This window comes from Sorex araneus, chromosome 2 (assembly GCF_027595985.1).
Source record: "Sorex araneus isolate mSorAra2 chromosome 2, mSorAra2.pri, whole genome shotgun sequence".
NCBI classification, from domain to species: Eukaryota; Metazoa; Chordata; class Mammalia; order Eulipotyphla; family Soricidae; genus Sorex; species Sorex araneus.
The window spans coordinates 196,334,035-196,355,577 of record NC_073303.1 but is presented as its reverse complement, the minus strand read 5'-3'; the positions used below and the strand labels follow the sequence as shown (position 1 = coordinate 196,355,577).

At 52.5% G+C, this 21,543-nt stretch overlaps 1 protein-coding gene across 6 annotated transcripts in view; it reads right to left on the bottom strand.

Annotated features, from left to right (window-relative positions):
* Positions 1-21,543, bottom strand: part of EVA1C (eva-1 homolog C) — a 95,225-nt gene that overhangs the window by 48,038 nt on the left and 25,644 nt on the right. For 5 of the 6 annotated variants that reach the window (XM_055129505.1, XM_055129508.1, XM_055129506.1 and 2 more), the window contains exons 2-3: positions 7,459-7,655; positions 2,086-2,209 (exon numbers count right to left, since the gene is read on the bottom strand). The exons of the other annotated variant lie outside the window; for it this stretch is intronic. In XM_055129505.1, coding sequence (XP_054985480.1) covers positions 2,086-2,209; positions 7,459-7,655 — 321 coding nt within the window. The remainder of the gene's footprint in view (positions 1-2,085; positions 2,210-7,458; positions 7,656-21,543) is intronic. 6 annotated transcript variants of the gene reach the window in all.

Below are 21,543 nucleotides of genomic sequence, written 5' to 3'. Positions count from 1 at the left end.
GCCCTTTCCCACACCCTCCTGCTCCAGTGCTCCTCCCGGACGGGGCCCAGCTGCCCCTACACACCTGTCCCAGCTGCTCCCACGACCTCGCAGGTGTGCTCGGCGGCTCCGACCCGTGCCCGGGGCCCGCCCTGCTCTGCCCTCGCCGCCAGGAAACCTCAAGTCCCAACTCAGATGCATCCGCTGCGACGCTGCCAGCACCCAGGGGCCCTTTCGGGGCATCGCTTGGAATCCTGCATCCACGGGTGGGGTTACTATGAAGCCCGGATCCCTTGGGAGGTTACTCAGGGAGGTTGGGAGAGAGTTTGGGACTGTTGGCCACATCCAGAGATACTCAGGGCTCCCCAAAAGCAAGGCGAAAACAAAGAAAGCAATGCCAGGAGTAATTCCCGAGTGCAGAGCCAAGAGTAACTCCTGAGCATCGCCTAGTGTGACCCAAAAAGCAAAAAACAAAAATGAAACAGAGCAAAACAAAACAAAGCCAAAAAGCAAGCCAGAGATACTAGTGTGACCCCCAAACACAAAACAAAACAAAACAGAAAAAGAACAAAAACAAAAACAAAAAGCCAGAGATACTCCTGGCTTACTCACCTGGTGTGACCCCAAAAAGCAAATAAAAAGCAACAACAATAATAAAAAAAATAAAATAAAACCAACCAAATAACAACAAAAACCAATCAAAAACAAACAGACAGAGATACTCAGGGCTCATTCACCCAGTGTGACCCAAAACCAAACCAAAACAAAACAAAAACACCAAAAAAAAAAAAAAAAAAACCCCAAAAACCAAACAGGTACTCAGGGCTTCCTCGTGGCTCTGAGCTCAGGGGTCAGTCCTGGTTCAGGGAACTCTGTGGAGATCCAGCGAAGAGTCCACTGTGTGCAAGGATTTAGCCCTTAACTATCTCTTGATCCCTAAGGCTGCTTCTGGGGAGATGGTTGGGGAGGCCACACCCAGTGACAGTCAGGGGCCCTTCCTGCCTCAGTGCTTCGAGAGTGACCCCGGGGCACTCCAGGAACCATCTCTGGTGCTGGGGATTTGAAGCTGGGTCACAGCCTCCTTGGTTTCCTTCTGTCCTCTCTCCCCCAGCACTGGGCACCTCGGATGGGCTCACTTAGGTCCCCCTCGTGCCCAGCACAAATCAGCCTTCCCTGGGCGGACTCCTGTCCCATCCGTGTGACAGAGCAGCTACAGAATAACAGGGGGTGTGAACACGACCCTGCCTTCCCCGGGTATAGACCAAACCCAATAACAGAACAGAATAGAATAGAATAGAGGACCTGTAGGAAGCACGTAGTTATGTGTACACACACACACACACACACACACACACACACACGGGGGGGGGGTGTTTAGGGAGAGTTATATGTCAGGAATTACTGCTAGCATTGTTTTGTTTGTTTTTGCTTCGCTTTTTGGAGTCCTGAGTACCTGAGTGTGGCCAGAAGCCCCCAACTCTCTCCCAATCCACCCTGAGTGTGTATCTGTGTGTCTGCACAGCACTCAGATTTTTTGTGGTTTTTTTTTTTTTTTTATTTTGGTGGGGTGGAAGGTTTCTGAGGCTGGACCCAGTGGTGCTTAGGGACTATTCCTGGCTCTGTGCATATAAGTAAACCCCTAGCAGGGCTTAGGGGACCATATATGATGCCAAGGATTGAATCAAGGTCAGCTGCAGGCACACAAGCTACCAACGGTACCACCTCTCCAGCCCCAAACAGTAGTTTACACACACACACACACACACACACACACACACACACACACACACACACACACACACACTAAAAGTGGGCACGGGGCTGGGGTTTCGGGGGATGCTCAAGTGGCAGAGCACAGGCCTAGTATGTGGAAAGGGCAGAGTTCAACCCCGACACTACACTGGCTCCCCCACCATCAGCCGGATGTGACTGCAGGGGGCCCCCAGCAATGCTGGGCGTGGGTAGGGTGGGGCCCCAACATTCCTCGTACTAAGAATTTCAAAGTTGGGCCCATGCCCGCTGGCAGAGGCTGTTCCCCAGGGTGAGCAAGGAAACGGGAGCCCACGGCCCAGACATGCTGCCTCCCCTGCCCCGGAAGTTACTTACTAGGTTGGCATTTAAAGGAGACCAGGAGGTATTTACTGCTTCCTGGACAAAGGTCAGGTCCAAAGACACGGCTATTGACCAGGAGGTGGCAGGCCCGCTGGTTCTGGCATTCGTCCAGCACCTTCTAAAAGGAGGGCAGAAAAGGGACAGGCTTGAAAACCACAGAGAGCGCAGCGGGCCCCAACACCTGGCAGCCGGGGACGTGGGGCCCTGGGGCCCCAGACTGAACCCGGACCCTGGGTGACCTTTGTCTAAGATGGAAGCACGGGCAGCGGAAAGCCCTGGACCCTCTGCTGCACGCCAGGCCCTGCAGATAAACAGCCTCCACCCTGCCTCCATCTCACCACTGTGGTGTTGTGTGTGTGTATGTGTGTTTAGTGTGGAGGGGTGAGGTTGGGTGTGGTTTCTGAGGCCAGACCCAGTGGTACTTAGGGACTATTCCTGGCTCTGTGCAGGGCTCAGGGGACCATAGATGATGCCAAGGATTGAACCAAGGTCAGCTGCAGGCACACACGCTACCAACGGTACCACCTCTCCAGCCCCAAACAGTAGTTTCAACTCTTTAACAACAACAACAACAACAAACATCACAGCGGGGTTGGCTGGGGGGTGGGAGGTGCAGTTTGATGATCGTGTTTGGGGTAACAAGACTTGCAGGGGAAAAGGCTCCTAAGCAAACTCAGAGCCCCTCGGAGTGGAAGGGATGGATTAGAAGGGATGTGGCGGTTTCTCTTCAGGAGGGGCGTCCTGGCTTCAAAGCTGAGAGGGATCACTGGGGCTCCCATTACAATCACAGTGCCTGGTCCTTAAAAATAACCCATCTGGGGCCTGGATCGATAGCACAGCGGGTAGGGCATTTATCTTGCACGTGGCCGACCCGGGTTCGATTCCCAGAATCCCATATGGTATCCCGAGCACCGCCAGGAGTGATTCTTGAGTGCATGAGCCAGGAGTAATCCCTGTGCATCGCTGGGTGTGACCCAGAAACCAAAAGATTAAAAAAAAAAAATAACCCATCCGTGCTGGAAGACGGTACGACTGAAATCTAATCATGAACAGCCTTGTGAGGGCCTATCTCACGGTGATTTAATAAAATATTTTAAAAATAAGGGAAGAAAAAAAATGACCCATCCTGGGCCCAGGAGAGCTCAACGTTAGGAGGAGGTCCAGGGTCCCCCACCCGGACCAGACAAGCAACCAAAATCTAAAATCAAGTTTCTGCTCTTGCCTACCCATAAAAAGGCTCCCTCCTCCTGCCCCCATGAGCCAATATTTTTCCGCTGAAGGCATAGACAAAAATTTACTTCTTGTTTTCCTGAGGCTTTTACGGTTGATGAAACGTGGGCGTTCCTCACAGCTCTCTCTCTCTCTCTCTGCACTTGCTCAGGTGAACTGGGTCTTCTGGGATGCACCAATGCGCAAATGCAGGTAGCTCCGCCCATTCCTCAGTGTTTCGTTTATGATTGGTTAGACTTTAGGATTGGCCGTGATTGGCTAGACAGCAGATCTGCTTTTATTTTGCCTGGGAATTTTGGGGACCCCAGCACATATTTGTAAGAGACAACTGGTACCGTCCAGGTCCGGTCACAATGAGATCCATTACAGTTGCATCTAATTTTATGTATTGACTTTTTTTTTTTGCGCTTTTTGAGTCACAACCGCTGATGCACAGGACTTACTCCTGGTTCACGCCCTCAGGAATTACTCCTGGTAGTGCTTGGGGGACCATATGGGATGCTGGAAATTGAACCCGGGTCTGTCGTGTGCAAGGCAAATGCCCTACCTCCTGTACTATCACTCCAGCCCCTATGTATTGACTTTTTATTTGTTTTGGTTCATCATCATCATCATCATCATCATCATCATCATCATCATCATCATCATCATCATCATTCGGTTGATCGTCAAATTTCTCCAGCGGTCTCAGTAACGTCTCCATTCGTCCTAGTCCGAGCAAAGAGAGACTTCTAAAATCTCGTCAAAGAGAGATTTTAGAAGTCTCTCTTTGCTCGTCCTTCCCAACGATGCCACATTGGAGGCTCTTTCAGGGTCAGGAGAATGAGACCCAGCATTGTTACTGGTTTTGACATATGAATATACCATGGGGACTTTGTGAGGCTCTCCCATGTGGGCAGGAAATTCTCGGTAGCTTGCCAGGTTCTCCCAGAGGGAGAGGTAGGCTACAGATGTTGTGCAGTTGACATCTTTGTATTTTTAATTATTATTATTATTATTGTTTTGGTCACAGGGGCTACTCCTGGCTTTGTGTTCAGGAATGAGCCCTGTTGATGCTTGGGTACCATATGTGGAGCTGGGAGTTTGAATCCCGGTCAATAGGATGCAAGGCAAGTTCCTTTACCCATGGACTATCTCTCCAATGCTATTTATTAATTTTTATAAAGATAACATTGGCTTATAAGACTTAAAAGCCTTGTGCCAAAAGTAGATAATGGACCAAACATGATGACCTCTCAGTGTCTGTGTTGCAAGCCATAATGCCCCAAAGTAGAGAGAGAGCATGGGGAATATTGTCTGCCATGGAGGCAGGGGGAGGGTAGGAAAGGGGGAGTATACCTGGGATATTGGTGGTGGGGAATGTGCACTGGATGGGTGTTTTATCATTGTGAGATTGTAACCCAAACATGAAAGCTTGTAACTATCTCATGGTGATTCAATAAAAATAAATAAATAAATAGATAATAAAAAAGATTTAAAAGCCTTATAATATTGATAAGACTTGTTTATTTTAGGGGTACAATCTTACACCTCTGCAAAATACTAAAATATTAATACTCTGCAAAATTACTATGCCATGTGCACCAACTGAATCCCAATATCCCTCATTGGTTTAGGCTCTCTCTCTTTCTCTCTCTCTCTGTCTCTCTCTGTCTCTCTCTCTCTCATTTCCCCATGCTCCCTAATTTTTTTTTCTAGGCAGTTCATTTTGAGAATGAATCTGTCCTGCCACGGCCCCCAGCTGACCCATCTGCAGCTACACAGAAAGGTACAGCACACATTGCTTTTCCTCCTGACTCTCAAAGTCTTGCCTGGACCCCAAGACAGAGGCCCTGCATTTTCCATCAAAGGACCACCAAGCACAATAAATTAAAAATTATGGGGGGCTGGAGTAATAGCACAGTGGATAGGGCCTTGCACACAGCCGACCCGGGTTTGATTCTGAGCATCCCATATGGTCCCCTGAGCACTACCAGGAGTAATTCCTGAGTGTAGAGCCAGGAGTGACCCCTGAGCATCGCCAGTGTGACCCAAAAAGCAAAAAAAAAATTACTTAGAGATGTTACTGGTGCCCGCTCGAGCAAATCGATGAGCAATGGGATGACAGTGACGGGGTAGGGGGAATCCCAGAACTGACTGCTTACATCTGGGGCTGAACTTCCAAATGCACTCCCTCACACGGGCTCATGGGGATGAGAGAAGGAACCCCCCTGTCACCTCAGGGGCCCAGCGGATGTGCTTTCAGTTAAGGAGCACTCCTCCTATGACAGTGCTCATTCTCGTGACCCAAGACCTTAACATAAAAACTCATCCTGAGGGGGGCTCCACATCCCCCAAGGTGGGTCTGTCCTCTAAGCCACGTGGTGCCTGAAAGGCTCAAAGAGAGGGTGCCCTGAGCCGGCAGAGCTGGGCTGGATTCGCTGAGCTCCTGTTCAGACAACAACCTGCTCCCCCGGGGGTGGCAATCTTGCCCCTGCAGCGCCTTGTCTGAGCTCCCGAGTGCAGAGTGTTAAAAGGCATCAAGAGCGAAGACTCTTGATCTCTGGATGAAAGAGCAGCGGTGCGGGGGAGATGTTTCTGGCAAACCCGCCACCGAACATCACCAGATCCGTGTTCGCAGATGCTAACTTGTCGGTCCGCTTTGGTGAAGAGCCTCTTTGCTCAGGGCCCTTGCCAGCAGCAGCCCTGGTGCCAATGCTGGGGTGGAGACAGGAACCCAGACTTTGGAGCGCTGGGGGTGGGGGGAGAGTGGGTGTCAGGATTCTCACTTTGGCGTGGAATTCCACCCTTGGCACCCGGCTGGGGCTTTCTCTTGTCTAGGGGGCTGCAGACAGCCCCGTGCCCCCCTGGATGGGCAGGCCAGTGGGGGTAAGGAAGGAGACAGACCTCCAAGGACCTCACTTCAGAAATGGCGTCTCCCCCAGGGAGAGGCAGGAGGCGGGGAGGGTGGGCACATCACGAAGAGCACTGCTGAGCCTTCTGGGGGAAAAAACCTGGTGTCCCCCCCTGGTGTGGCATACATGTTCAGGGGACCCACGGAAGCATTCGTTTGGTGGCCACCTGAGTGACCAGTCACATGACTGAGCACATGACTGCCCAGATATCGCGAGAAGTGGTGAGTGCTGTGGAAAAAAACGGAAACCTTCCTTTTGCATGTGGGTTGGTCCTGTGTGTCGGGGACAGGGGGGTGGGGGGCTTAAAAGACAATAAAATCCAGGCAATTCCCTTCCTCTTGAACTCACTGAGATGACTCTCTTCAGTGTCATAAAATCAAACTGGCAGTCAAGTGCCCTCCATCCACCCACCCACCCACCCACATTCTCCCTTCCATCACCCTGACTCTAACTTTAATTTGTTATTAAAATGAACACTTCGATATGGCACTGTGGAGGCATCGGCAAAATCCAGGCCCACTAGATTATCTCTCTGAGCCAACTAAATGCACATCAATTAGTGTAGGGGATCATGGGACATACATGGCTTGGAAAACCAAAAAGCTAGTAGTCACCTAGACCCATCATGGAAATGGTGATTCCCCTTCTACCAATTCTGGCCTTAGTAACGTTGGTCTCCCTCTACCAACTCTTGCTTGAGGCACCACAGCCCCCCTGTTCCTGTCCACTACCCAGTCAAAGGATGACTCGGCAGAGGCTAATGAGCTTCAGGTGAGAGTAACACAATCTGTATACCCGGAGAAACAAATCATAAAGGAACTGAAGGCCATTGTCCAGGCGTGTTAGCATGTTCTAGGAAACAGAAGAAGAAAAGCTTGCCTCAGACTCTTGGGTTGAGCCTTGGGGTGACTCCCAAAGGAACGACAGTGCCCCCTAATTTGCAGGGATTGACTAGATGACGGAGCCTGGCGTGCGTTTCTGGGGCAGCACCGCCATGGATAAACGCCTGTTGCCGGTGTGTCTAGGGGGCAGAAACAGAGATGGGGAAGGGTCCTTGGAGAAGCTAACAACAGCTCGCCTGCAAGATGTGTGGCTTACATACCTGGGAGATACCATGCTTCTGGCAGCGGAACTACGCTGTTAGCACTTGTGCGTGTGCATGCACATACACACAGACACACACAAACACACAAAATCACACACACAAACCATTCAGCCCACTGATGTCGGGAAGAGACAATACCTGCAATGTCGTGGGTGCCACGCAGGTTAAGCCGTCTTCCCTTTGGGAGGCAGGCTTCTGGGCACTACACGTTTGGTAATCTTGCCCATAAAATGCCGATTGGACACTTATCGTAGAATGCCGAGGGCACTGGAGTTTCAAGTGGTCGCCGTCACAGGCGTACGCGGTGTGGTTCTGCAGGAGTTTGGTTATGTAACCTGGAAAATATTCAGCTGGGTTATAAGAGGGCCAGGACCTCACACGCCTTCACAGACTCTAGAGCTGCATGCAGGACCTCAGTTTCCCTCCTGGGGAAAGGACCAGTCTGGTGAGCCCTCACTTAGCCTATGTAAAGATGCCAAACAGGGCCCAGATCGGAGGGGGGCGAGGGGCAATGGTATACAGGCCAGTTCTCCTGTCTGGGCTGGAACCTTAGTTCTGGAAGGGTGCTCAGAGAGTTCCTGCTCTTCAGGAAGGACTCAGAGATGGAATAGAAGCACACAAGTTCGGGGAAGAGTTAGTGAGGGAATCCTTTGATTTTTTTCTTTTTTAATCTATTCCACGTATCATACAGAGAGATCACTCTGTATCTCCTGACTCACTTCAGAGCTTTATATTCTCCCGTTCCACCCACACAGCAGCAAACTGCATGATTTCATCTTTTCTTATATCCAAGTAGTATTCCATTGTGTATATGGATCATGGGCTGGAGCCATAGCACAGCGGGTAGGGCGTTTGCCTTGCACGCAGCTGACCCAGGTTCGGTTCCTCCGTCCCTCTCACAGAGCCCGACAAGCTACCGAGAGTATCCCGTCCTCACGACAGAGCCTGGCAAGCTACCCGTGGTGTATTCAATATGCCAAAAACAGTAACAACAAGTCTCACAATGGAGACATTACTGGTGCCCGCTCGAGCAAATCGATGAGCAACGGGATGACAGTGACAGTGACAGTGATATGGATCATAGTTTCTTTATCCAGTCACCTGTTCTTAAACACTTGGGTTGTTTCCTGATTTTGACTATTGTGATCAGAGCTTCAAGATACATAGGTGTGCAAATGTCTTTTCAAAATAAAGTTTCTATACCCTTGGGACAGATGCCATAAAGTGTCATCCCCAGGCGTGGAGAGGCCCATCCTGAAAGACCCGGACACTCTGGAGGCCAGGCCCTTGGGGAAGAAGTGGGGTTACCTTCCATCAGAGGGAACATTTCCTGGGTCTGCCTGTGCCCTGGACTGGCCACCAAGGCCACCCTCAGGGCCCTTCTCTGAAGGGAGAGCAAAGGGTGGAGGTGGGGCTGTGTCAAACAGGGCTCTCACACAATTCATGCCCACAGAGAACTTCAGAGTGAGGCTTTATGTGGAAAGGGGGTCACTGCAGAGGGAAAATAGTTCAGAAGAAGCCCTCCTGCGGTGGGAGGGCCTTAATCCTAGATGGGGGGTGTCCTGAGAGGAAAAGAAGAGGCACAGAAGAAGGAAGACAAAGACACCGCAAGTGACAATGGCTACAAGCCAACCTGTGCCCAAGGCAGCCACAGAAGATGGACAAGTCCAGGAAGGAGACAACATGGCCCCCCGTCAACACCCTGATTTCACGTTGGTCACCTCAGTAATGGGAAGAAGGAGCTTCCATGGTCTCTAGGCTCTAAGTGTGTGAGAGTCTGTTACCTCAGGCATGGCGATGAACCCAGGCGCCACCCTGGCCTCAGCAGGCAGAGGAGGGGAGAGAGCTGGGACCCTGGCTCGTGAAAGCTCTGGGAGGAAGGCCCAGCAGGTGCGGGTGGGCGGCCTGCGCTGTTTCTCAGAAAGCAGGAAGGTTCATCCGCCCGCGGATTCCTTTCCTCCCTCTCACACCTCAGGAGGTCAGCCATGAGGCCTCTGGGAGAGGAGCCAGGGGCTTTCTGGTGAGGTGTGTGGGAGACATTTGGCAGCCCGGCGCCTCCGAGGGGAGGAGGAGGCCTTTCCAGAGGGCCCCGGTTCCCACACAGACGGGCAGGGCTCGAGCGACTCCTGGCCAGTGTTCAGGGGCCTTTCAGGGCACTAGCCCCAGTCCAGGCAACCTCCAGCTCCTTTCAGAAGTCACAGTCTAGCCACACCTGCCCCTCCAGAATGTTCCAAAGATGAAGGCGAGGAGCACACACGGTCATGCGTCCCCACAGTGAACTCTCTCAACACCCTATGCCCTGAAAATCACCAAGTCATCCTGAGTGAACCGAGAAGTCCGCTCCACCGAGTTAACGTCCCCCAGAGAACTAAAACCTGATGCTAGAGAGTAACTAGACCCTCATCTCACGAGATGCCCTCCAGGTACCCAGGGGTCGGGCAGAGGCCCCTCAGTGGGCAAAGACCATGAGTCGGGGTCTTCCTGCAGAACATACATGGGGGACCCTGATTGACCCCGGAGTCACCCCAGAGTCAGAAAATCTTGCCCTCCTTGAGCGATGTCAGTACCCCATTTTTGAGTCCCGCCAAGGAATGCAGGGTCAGTCAGATGTGACCCCCACATTGGTTCCATGAAGCCCCCTAGATTATTCATCATTCAAACATTCGTGTCCACCCCATCTGTGAATACCAGCTGGCTGCAATGTGAAATCTCTTTTTTTTCTTTTTGGGTCACACCCAGTGATGTTCAGGGGTTACTCCTAGCTCATGCACTCAGGAATCACTCCTGGCAGTTCTCGAGGACCATATGGGATGCTGACGATTGAACCTGGGTCAGCTGCATGCAAAGCAAACACCGTACCCGCTGTGCTATCGTTCCAGCCCAATGAAATCTCTGAGAGTGTGAGTTTGGCCCACGCTACTGTTCGACCAGTTAGTATTCACCCAAGAGGGTGTGGGCAATAAGGCCTTGGAGGCACAGAGCCCCCAAATGGAAGGGGCCAGGAGCCTGGACATGGTGGGAAGTGGGGCCTGCCCCACTTTCTCTTATGTCAGTGAGGCAGCCACGTCCACTGTGGACCATCCCTTTCCACCCATCAGTATTTTTGCTTTTGTTTTGGTTTTTGTTGGCTTTTGGGGTCACATCTGGCGAGGCTCAGGGGTTCCTCCTGGCTCTGCACTCAGGAATCCCTCCTGGCAGTACTTGGGGGACCATATGGAATGCCGAGGATTGAACCTGGGTGGGCTGCCGCGTGCAAGGCAAACGCCCTACCCACTGTACTATCTCTCTGGCCCTCCATCCATCACGCTGTCTGTCCCCAGTGAACACAGGTGGATCGTTTCCACCAAATCACAACCCATGTGCATGCAGAGGTCCGAGCTTGCGTGTAGACTCTGATAGGTAGAACACGCCCCCCCCAACCCGCCCCCTTTGGTGCCGAGCAAACCTTTCAGAGCCCATCCATGTGCTGAGTTTACAGTGGGGTGCAGGAGGCAGTGCAAAGAAGCGGCTGAGTTCCCAGACCCCCAGGTCCTTGTGTACTGTGGCAGGGTCCCTCTGTGCTCACACCACGCGGGTGTCGAGAAGATTTTCAGCAATGGGCTGAGCTATCCTGGAGAGTCTTTTGGCTGAACTAGAGGATCAGTCCAGTGTTTACTTAACATTAGACTTAAGAGTATTAATTTTTTTTTTTTTTTTGCTTTTTGGGTCACACCCAGCAATGCACAGAGGTTAGTCTTCGCTCTGCACTCAGGAATTACTCCTGGCGGTGCTCAGGGGACCATATGGGATGCTGGGAATCGAACCCGGGTGTGTAAGGCAAACGCCCTACCCGCTCCAGCCCCAAGAGTACTAACTTAATACTCTTAAGTTAGTTAAGTACTAACTTAAGAGTATTACTCTTAAGAGTATTACTTAAGAGTAATACTCTTAAGTTAAGTAATACTCTTCAGAGTATTTTGGTTTGGGTGTGAGTGCATCCAACCTGGGTTTCATCGCTGGTGGCACAAGTTCCCCCAAGCACCCCCAGTGCAGCGTTGAAGACCCCCAGGCAAGCCCCAGGATGGTCCAGAGTGGTCCAGGCACCCTCAGTGCCACAGGGCCTGAGCAGCACTGACCGTATCCTCGGGCGCTCGCATGGACCTGAGGGCCCGGTTGGCTGATGACAGCCCACGGGGCCTCCTGAGCCTGCTTGGGAGACCCCTCCACAAGAGGGGAGGGTGTTTATGTCATAGGTTTTTGAGGGGAATGTTCCTTGGAACCCTGAGACTCCCAAAGCATGAGAAATATTCATTTTTCAGTTGTGGTAATCGTGGTTTACAAGAGCGCCAATACTTGTTTGGTTTAAAAGTTTGGTTGGTTCTGGAGTCATACCCTGCTGTGTCCAGGGCTTACTGCTGACTCCACACTCCAGGATCACTCCTCCCAGAGCTTGGGGGCCCAGAGGGTTGAGTCAAGGGTCTTGATGGACCCAAGGGAAGGATCCTTGGAAGAGAGAAGCAAGGAGGTGAATCTAAGAGAAAGGAGATGAGGTCCAGAGCTGGAGTCATGCGGGGAGAAGGCTTCCAGAAGCCAGGAGAGGTAAGGGGCCCGTCTTTCCCCGAGGCCTCCTTGACTGTCTGGTGTCCAGGCCTGGAATAACCCTGTGCTGTCCACTCACTGTGTCCCCACCACCAGCTGTAGTGGCCACGGCCTTGCCTGATGATGCTTGTAGTGATGTGGTGAAGATGAGGAAAGAAACAGGACGTGAGTGTCCAGTCCAGAAGTCCAGGGGGGAGATGAGGAAAATGATGATGGGGGTCAAGCTGGGAGTGGCCGCAGCAGGCAAGGGTGCGGGTGAGCACACTCAGGCAGGCCACCCGTAGGTTGTTGGAAACGGAATTTCTTCCCGTGCGCCCAACAAGTTGGAAAGTGAGCACCTCGAGTGAGGGTGTGCTGGAAACAGGGAAATAGCGCTAGGCTTAATAGATAGAGGGACACGAGCCCAGGCCAGGGAAAGGAGCCAGGGGACAGTAGGCTATTGGGGTCCAGCAAGGAGGGGAGGCAGGAGGCCGCACCCCGAGGGGCTTTGAGATGGAACAATTGCAGGTGACCAGAGACCTCGGGAGGGAGCCATGGTAGAGGACGTCAGAGGGGCTGGAGGCTGCTCTGCAGAAACGAGGGGCTGAGAAGGAAGATTTCTGGGGACCAGGCGTCTCCAGCGGAAGGCGGGAACAGGGCAGAGTGGAGTGTCGCTGAAGAGAGGGAAGACGACAGGTTGGAGAGACAGCCCAGAGCCAAAGCACTTGCTTTGCAAGTGGCCAACCCTGGTTCGAATCCACAGCACTGCCAGGAGTGCTCCCCGAGCACAGAATCAGACCCTGAGCACAGGGCCTGTTGCCCCCAAGTTTCCCCCTGCAAAAAAACAATGAGGAGGGGACAGAAATAGGGGCCAGGATGTGACTCAATAGCAGAGTCTGCCCAGCATTGCATGAGGCCATAGGTTTAATTCCCAGCACCACCCCTCACAGCCACGATCCTCCATGCTACCATTGTGCTCCCTGCTATAACACAAGTGTATGAGACATGAGACATACACACACACACACACACACATACACATGCACACACACACATGCTTACACACACGCACACACATGCACATACACATAGGGGCACAAATGCATACACGCACATACACACATGTACACATGCACACACTCGGACACACACATACACATGGACACGCACGTGTACACACTCATACACAAGTACACACGCATACGCACACATACACACTCACACACACTTGCACACATGCACACACACGTACAAACACACTCACACATACACACACATGCACACACATATACATGCACACACACATGCACGCATGCACACATACACACACACATACACGTACAGATACATGCATACACACATATACACACACACAACTCAGATATCTCAACGACACCAGCAAAGGAAAGGGGAGGGGAGGGAGGGAAAGGGAGGGCAGAGCCCCCAGCTGCCCCCATGAGCACTCTTCAGCACTCCCAGGTCTGGGGGCTGCCCTAGCAAACCACAGACAGGAATGTTTCTCCCCTGCCATGACTCATCCCTCCCCGTGTGGCGCCCACAAGGCCAAGGTTATCCCGGGCATGGTAAGTTCCCACGAGCACCTTTTCCGGGTTCCCAGCCAGCCCTGCCAGTCAGCCCCTCTTCCTCATGAAAGCCTAAGGGGGGTAGGGGGGTGGGCATCACTCCCATTCCAGAAAGTTCCTCTTCTTCTGAACCTCAGCACTCCCCAAAGCCCTCCTTCTTCCACCCCCTGTGGGGGAGGGGCGGGCTGGGCAGGTAGGAATGCCCGCCCGCATGCCATCCCCTGAGCTTTGCCAGGCGCCGTGGTGCAAGCGCCTTTTTGCTCATGTTCACTTTGGGCCATTTGCCCAGGTCAGTCGGTCCGAAATGCTTTGTTGGCATCCAGCTCCCTATTTGTGGCTTCACGCTTTCTCCCCTCCTGGAAGAAGGCCTCTGTTCTACTTCGTTCCTTGGAGATCAGGACAGGCTAGGAATATTCTGGATTCTCATGAACTCCACAGAAAAGGAGGAGGAGGAGGAGGCAACCTTCAGCAGTTCCACAATGGCTCCAGGTTTGGTAGCGTTTCTGCAGAATTCAAAAATATCCTGGGGCCGGAGAGCTCGTCGGCGGGCGGGGTATTGCCTGGCTCACAGCCGATTCTGGTTCCGTCCCCAGCACAGCAACGGGGTCAGGTCCCCCAAGCCCTGCCAAGAGTGAGCCCTGAACAGAAGGGCCGGGAATATTGCCCCATGGCTGACAGCCTGTCTCATGAGCAGAGGGGAGAAGGCAGCTGGGATAGAGAAGGGGCCACTAAGGCAATGACGGTTGGAGAGATCACTAGGGATGGGAGATGTGTGCTGAGAGTAGATAAAGGACCAAACGTGAAGGCCTCTCAGTATCTGTATTGCAAACCATAATGACCAAAAGTAGAGAGAGAGTATGGGGGAAACTGTCTGTCATAGAGGCAGGGGGAGGGGTCAGAAAGGGGGATACTGGGGACATTGGTGGTGGGGAATGTGCACTGGTGGAGGGATGGGTGTTTGATCACTGTATGATCGAAACTCAAACATGAAAGCTTGTAACTGTATTTCATGGTGATTCAATTAAAAGAAAAATGTTAAAAAAACAAAAAAGAGTGATCCCTGAGCACAGAGCTCAGGAGTAAGCCCAGAGCACCATGGGGAGTGACCCTAAACACCATCCCCTCCTGGGGTTGGAGCAATAGCATAGCGGGTAGGGCGTTTGCCTTGCACGTGGCTGACCCGGGTTCGATTCCCAGCATCCCGTATGGTCTCCTGAACACCGCCAGGAGTAATTCCTGAGTGCAGAGCCAGGAGTAACCCCTGTGCATCGCCAGGTGTGACCCAAAAAGCGGAAAAAAAAAAAAAGCACCATCCCCTCTAAAAAAAAAAAAAGTTCCTAATATTTAGTAAAGGCCAATGGGCTGCAGATTCTTCCTCTCTCTCTCTCCTGGTGCCAGGAGGCCTTCACAAAACCCCCGGCATTCAGGGCTCGGGGCCTGAGTCACTCTGGCACAGGATATGAGCCCCCACATCCGTGTGCCAAAGTCCCCTACCACCGGGGGCCAATTTCACAAGCCGGCTTCTGGGAAGTAAGAGGCCTTCAATTGTATCCCCACCCGCCACCCCCTCCTGCGTTAGATAAGGGGCTGCACCCTTTCATGCACAAATACTCCAGGGCCTGCCCGGCTCCTGTGTTTGCAGTTCCCTGCCAGGAAAGGTGCCTTTTGTCTCTGGGAACCTGCCTGGAGAACTGCTGAAAGCAGGGCTGGGCCGTTCCTGAGGCGTCAGAGCAAGGCTGCCCCTGAGGGGGGCGGGAAAGGGGCGCCCCAAGCAGCAACATCAAAAAGTGATGTCAGGGGGGCCGGAGAGATCATACAGAGGGGAGGGCACTTACTTGCCTGGCACACAGCTGACCTGGGTTCAATCCCTGGGATCCTACATGATGGTTCCCTGGGCCTGCCAGGAGTCAATCCTGAGCGCAGAGCCAGGACCAAGCCCTGAGCATCGCTGGGTGTGGCCCCAAAACCAAAAAGTTAAAAAAAAAAGCGGGGGGGGGAGGAGGGAGGTGGAATCAGAGCAGTAGAGAGGGTGCGGGGGTTAAGGGAGAGGCCTGGCCTGACGTGGCCCTGGTTCCATCCCGGACACCAAATGGTCCTGTGGACACCAAATGGTCTTGCGGACATCACGGGGGGAAGCAGCACTGTTCCTCGGGTCCCCTCATTGAGCTGCCCTCTGGCTGGCTGAGAGTCACCAGGACAGGTCCCCGAGTCTCCGGAGCACCATTTAGGAGCTCGTGACGTCAGACCCCCGTGAAGTCCATGCTCCAGTCCCGGGACACCGCACGGGTCACTCTGCACAGTGACCGCACCTTCGGCTCTCCCCAGCTTTCTCCCAGAGAGCCACAGAAAGGTCTTCATTCTTTTTTTTTTTTTTTTTTTTTTTGCTTTTTGGGTCACACCTGGCGATGCACAGGGGTTATTCCTGGCTCTGCTCTCAGGAATTACTGCTGGCGGTGCTCAGGGAATTATATGGGATGCTGGGAATCGAACCCGGGTCAGCCGCGTACAAGGCAAACGCCTCACCCGCTGTGCTATCGCTCCAGCCCCAAAGTCTTTATTCTTGAGGGGGTCACACTCGGTGATGCTCAGGGGCTGACTCCTGGCTCTGCTTTCAAGAATCACTCCTGGCGCTGCTCAGGGAACTATATGGGGTGCCAGGGATCGCACCCAGGTGGGCTGTGTGCACAGCAAGTGCCCTGCCCACTGTACTATCTCTCTGGCCCCCGGAGGCCCAGATAGGGCTAAGTGGCATTTCCTGCATGGCTAGGGCTGAGTGGACTATTGGGAGAGACCACACCCCTCACCTGGGCGCTTGGGGCCCTGCTGGCCCTGCTGGGCTCCAGTGGAAGGAGTGGGCGGTTGGGGGGGGGGATGTGGGGATCAAACAAACCCGGGGCCTTGTACCTGTGAGGCCTTTACTCCCCTCGCTGTGACTTCCCGCCCCTGCTCCTGTTCACATCTTCAGCCACACAGGGTCAGTGGGTGACCCCGTTTCCCAGACCACTCTTTAAACCAACATCCAAGCCACGGGGTGAGGCGGACGCTTCCCACAGACTCCCCCAGTCTGCCTTAGCCCTTTCCTAGGGCCCTTCTGGCCTGCGCCTTCCCTGAGACCCGCTTTCTCCTTCCCGCCCCCGCCTGGTCACATGTAACCGTAGCAGGCGAACAGCCTCCACCAGACGTGGTGTCAGCTTCCCAGCAGCGGCTGAATGTCACAGCGGGACTCTGGTGGTACCTAGAAAGAGTCTGGCGGGTGGGTGCTGTCTACCCGCCTACCCGGGAGAGGGGCCACCCTAGGGGCCGGAGGGGGGGGGAATCTGTGCTGAGGGTCTCCACGGCAACCACAGACCCTCACATTGATGGAACTTTCCAGATAGAGAGCTTCCATCTCCCATTCTCCCCAGGCCGCCATAATCCGGCAGGGGACGGAGAGGGTGGCTGGTGCCTGCCACCACCTCCCCATCCGGCCCAGCTCTGCACCGGACCTTCATTCACCCTCAGCAGGAAGGCCTTGGTGGGTGCCTGCCCCTACTGTCTCTCTCGATCTCTCTGCCTCCGTCTCTCTCGCTCCCTCCCTCCACTCCCTCCTCTCCACCTCCCTGGTGCAGCTACTGGCTCCTCCCCACGCACCCCCTGCGGTTGGGTTGCCAAGGCTTCCTCCTGGCACAGAGTATATGGCACCCTTGAATTTCCTTCATCTGAATCTAATTTCCGGGCCCACATCAGCATGATCCTTACAGCCCCACAAGGAACTTACCGGCCCTCCATTTAAAGTGGGACAGTAGGGGCCAGAGAGGTGACACTGTGGACAGGGCATGCGGCCATTCCGAGTTCATCCCAGACATTGCCCATGGTTGCCCAAGCCCTGCCAGGAGGGATTCCTGAGCACAGAGTCAGAAGGAAGCCCTGAGCACTGCTGGGTGTAGTCCCCGAAACATAAAGCAACAAACAAAGTATTAATAGACTTTATTATACATACATGTACACGTGATATATATATATATATATATACCTCTCAGAGAGCCCGGCAAGCTACCGAGAGTATCCCATCCACACGGCAGAGCCTGGCAAGCTCCCCGTGGCATATTCCATATGCCAAAAACAGTAACAATAACAGGTCTCATTCCCCTGACCCTGAAAGAAGCCTCCAATCATTGGGAAAGACGGGTAAGGAGAGGCTGTTAAAACCTCAGGGGTGGGACAAATAGAGACGTTACTGGTGCCCGCTCGAGTAAATTGATGAACAACGGGATGACAATGATACAGTGATACACGTAATGTATGTATATAATGTCACCAGTGTAGGCATGTATACACATTTACCATCACCCAAACAGAGGGAGTGAAGATGGAAAAAAAAAATCAGTCTGGGGGCTGGAACAATAGCACAGCAGGTAGGACGTTTACCTTGCACATGGCTGACCCAGGTTCGATTCCCAGCATCCCATATGGTCCCCTGAGCACCGCCAGGAGTAATTCCTGAGTGCAGAGCCAGGAGTTACCCCTGTGCATTGCTGTGTGTGACGCAAAAAATTAGAAAAATTTTAAAAATCACTCTGAACAAATGCAATGCTGTGACTGCCCTCTTTTGCTTTTTGGTTTGGAGCCGTACTTAGCAGTGCTCAGGGGTAAATATGAGGTGTCACGGATTGAACCTGGGTCAGCTGCACGCAGGGCAAGCGCCCTCCCTGCTGTGCTAGCTCTCTGACCCCTCACGGCTCTATTTGGAACAGGGTTGGTTGAAGATTCTCCTTCCAGCTTCCAAAGACTACATACAGATCCTCTACAAAACACATCCCTTGCTTGGTAGCCAGCTCACAGCCCAGAAAATTATTTGACAAACACCCTTGGTATTGGAGAAGCTGAAAAGGAATGGATTCTGTTCTCACTGGCCCCAAACAGCTAAGTGAAACATCCGTTCTCTTTCTTTAGGAGGCCGACTAACATTCCACGTACCCCCGAAATCCAGAGTGCCTTGGGGGGCTCGCACCTCACACAGGAAAGCTACACTCCATTTTGCCAGCTCAGGTGGGCCAAGTTAGCCACTCTCTGCCCTGAACAATAAAAGGCTCCGAAACAGACAGGGAAAACGACCTGCCAATGATCCCAGTATCCCTCCCGGCCCACCACCCAACCCCTCCTCTCGCCTCTGTGGCAGGCACATTCCCTTTTGCTCTCTCTCTCCTGGTTGTTGTGGTTTGCAATACAGGTACTAAGTGGCCGTCATTTTCAGTCCATAGTCTACTTTCAGCACGCATCTCCCATCCCGAGCAGGCCCTCCTAGCACCCTTTACTTGGTGGTCCCTTCTCTATCTGAGCTGCCTTTTCCCCCAGCATGTGAGGCCGGCTTCCAAGCCTTGGAGCAATCCTCTTGGCCCTTATCTCTACTATTCTTGGGTATTAGTCTCCCATTCTGCTACTTTATATTCCACAAATGAGTGCCGTCCATCTGCGTCTGTCCCTCTCTCTCTGATTCATTTCACTTAGCATGATACTCCCCATTCAACAACCTTTTAACTCAGAACTTCCCCCCACTACCCTCGTACTTGGGAAATGTTGGGTGCTGAAGGTGGGTGAGTTCCTACATTCCAAGTAGAAATGGAGTCCTGGGATCTGTCCCTCGGGCTTTCTTCCATAAGCTGGAAAATGACACATTGATCTCACAGCTTATAAGAATAAAAGCCTGCCCTTTTCGGGGAGATGATCATTGTGTAGGGAGGAGCAGAAGTACCCCTCCAAATGTTGTGTGGTGGAGGTGGGGTAGGGCATTTGCCTTGCACGCAGCCGACCCAGGTTTGATTCCCAGCATCCCATATGGTCCCTGAGCACCGCCGGGAGTGATTCCTGAGTGCAGAGCCAGGAGTAACCCCTGTGCATCGCCGGGTGGGTGTTACCCAAAGAGCAAAATAAATAAATAAATAAATAAAAGTTGTTGTTGGGGCTGGAGCGGTAGCACAGCGGGGAGGGCGTTTGCCTTGCACGCGGCCAACCCGGGTTCGATTCCCAGCATCCCATATGGTCCCCTGAGCACCGCCAGGGGTGATTCATGAGTGCAGAGCCAGGAATAACCCCTGTGCATCGCCAGGTGTGACCCAAAAAGCAAAAAAAAATAAAAAAGTTGTTGTGGTGAGGCTGGAGAGATAGCTCAGTGGGGCGAGAGCACTTGCAGGGCACGGAGCCAACTCAAGCTCTATTCCTGGAGACCCACATGGGCCCTAGAGACCCACTAGGAATGGTCCCTGAGCCTTGAGCATGGCCAGGTATAGCCAAAATACCTATTTTTTAAAAAAAACGTTTAAAATGGAATGACCCAACATTCTTTCTTCCCTGCAGCAGTCACCTGCACGGGGGAAGCAGAAACTCTTTCTCACTGAAACAGACCTAAAATAGTGTCTCGAGGCAGGGCTGGGGGCCGCCACCTGTTCGCCTGTTCACCTGGGGAGAGTTTTCCCCCTTCTTGGGTTTCACCTCAGAGTGAGGGGAAGTAGGACTGTTTCTTCCTTGTGTGTCCCAGGCCCGGGTGAGGCTGGGCCGTGTAAAGATATCCAGGCGCCGGGGATAATGGGCCTGGCCAGGCCCCTACCGCCATTCTAATGGAGGGGCTGGCACACGCTCCATGGAGCGGCCCGAGGGACCCACGCTCGCTTAATTCCCCACCCCCTGCGACGGCAGCTGCCCAATGCAGTGGGCGCTTCCCACTGCTCCCCCTTATTACCGGCCCAGAGCCAACAGGAGCCAAACAGTGCTTGCCACGATGCACTTGGCAATGCCGGAAACGCGGACTCAGCAAGGAATGAGGCTCTAGGCAAAGACCAATGAGACTCAGGTTCTGCTGCCAAACTATCCAGGGCGGGCCAGGAGCAGGGAGAAGACTAAGCCATAGGGGTGGGAGCGACAGAGAGCAAGGCACAGACAGGCCTGGCACGTGGCTGACCTGGGTTTGATCACTGGCATCTGATATGGTTTCATGAGCTTAGGAGTTAATCCTGAGGGCACAGCCAGGAGTAACCCCTGAACATTGCAAGGGGTGCCCTCACCCCCCACAAATGCAACTCAGTCAGAACCCTTAGCTCGAAGCATAGACCTAGATCTAAACTAATTCTAGCCCTAAATCTAGACCTAATCCTAAAACTAAACTTAGCCCTAGATGGAGTTCTCTTGCCCATAACTTAGCCATAAGCTAGCAATAAGCCTAGTGCTAACCTAACCCTAGCCCTACCTCTAACTGTAGCCATAACTTGAGCCCTAATTCTAACCCTAACCGTAACCCTAACCCTAACCCTAACTCTAATCCTAATTCTTTTTTGTTTCTTGGCGTCTATAACAGTATATTTTTCAAGTCTTCTTTTTACAGACTTAAGGAATATACCCTTGAGGATTCAAGATTTTTGCTAATAACTATATCATCCATCATCATCATTATCATCATCATCATCATCATCATCATCATCATCATCATCATCATCATCATCATCCCATTGATCATCGAATTTCTCGAGCGGTCTCAGTCACGTCTCCATTCATCCAAGCCCTGAGATTTTAGAAGATTCTTTCTACCCGTCCTTTCCAACGATGCTGTACTGAAGGCTCTATCTGGGTAAAGGAAATGAGACTCATATCATCCACATGCTTTCCAAATTTAAAAACAAAATCAGAAAAAAACCTTCACATGCCGTATCACAAAAGAGCAAGAGCACAGAGGAAGGCGAATGCCCGAGCCTCTTGTGGTTTGGAAACATGTGCAGCTATGATACAGACCACAGACACTCCTGACCATGGAAACCACAGATATCTAACCCTAATCTAACCCCAACCTAACTCTAACCATAGCCCTAAATCTAACCCTAACCCTAACTCTAACCCTACCTCTAACCCTACCTCTAATCCTAACTCTAACCCTACCAGTAACCCTACCTCTAACCCTAACCCTAACCCTAACTAACCTTATCTCTAACCCTACCTCTAACCCTAACCCTAACTAACCTTATCTCTAACCCTACCTCTAACCCTAACCCTAACCCTAACCCTAACTGTAACCCTACCTCTAACCCTAACCCTACCTCTAACCCTACCTCTAAACCTA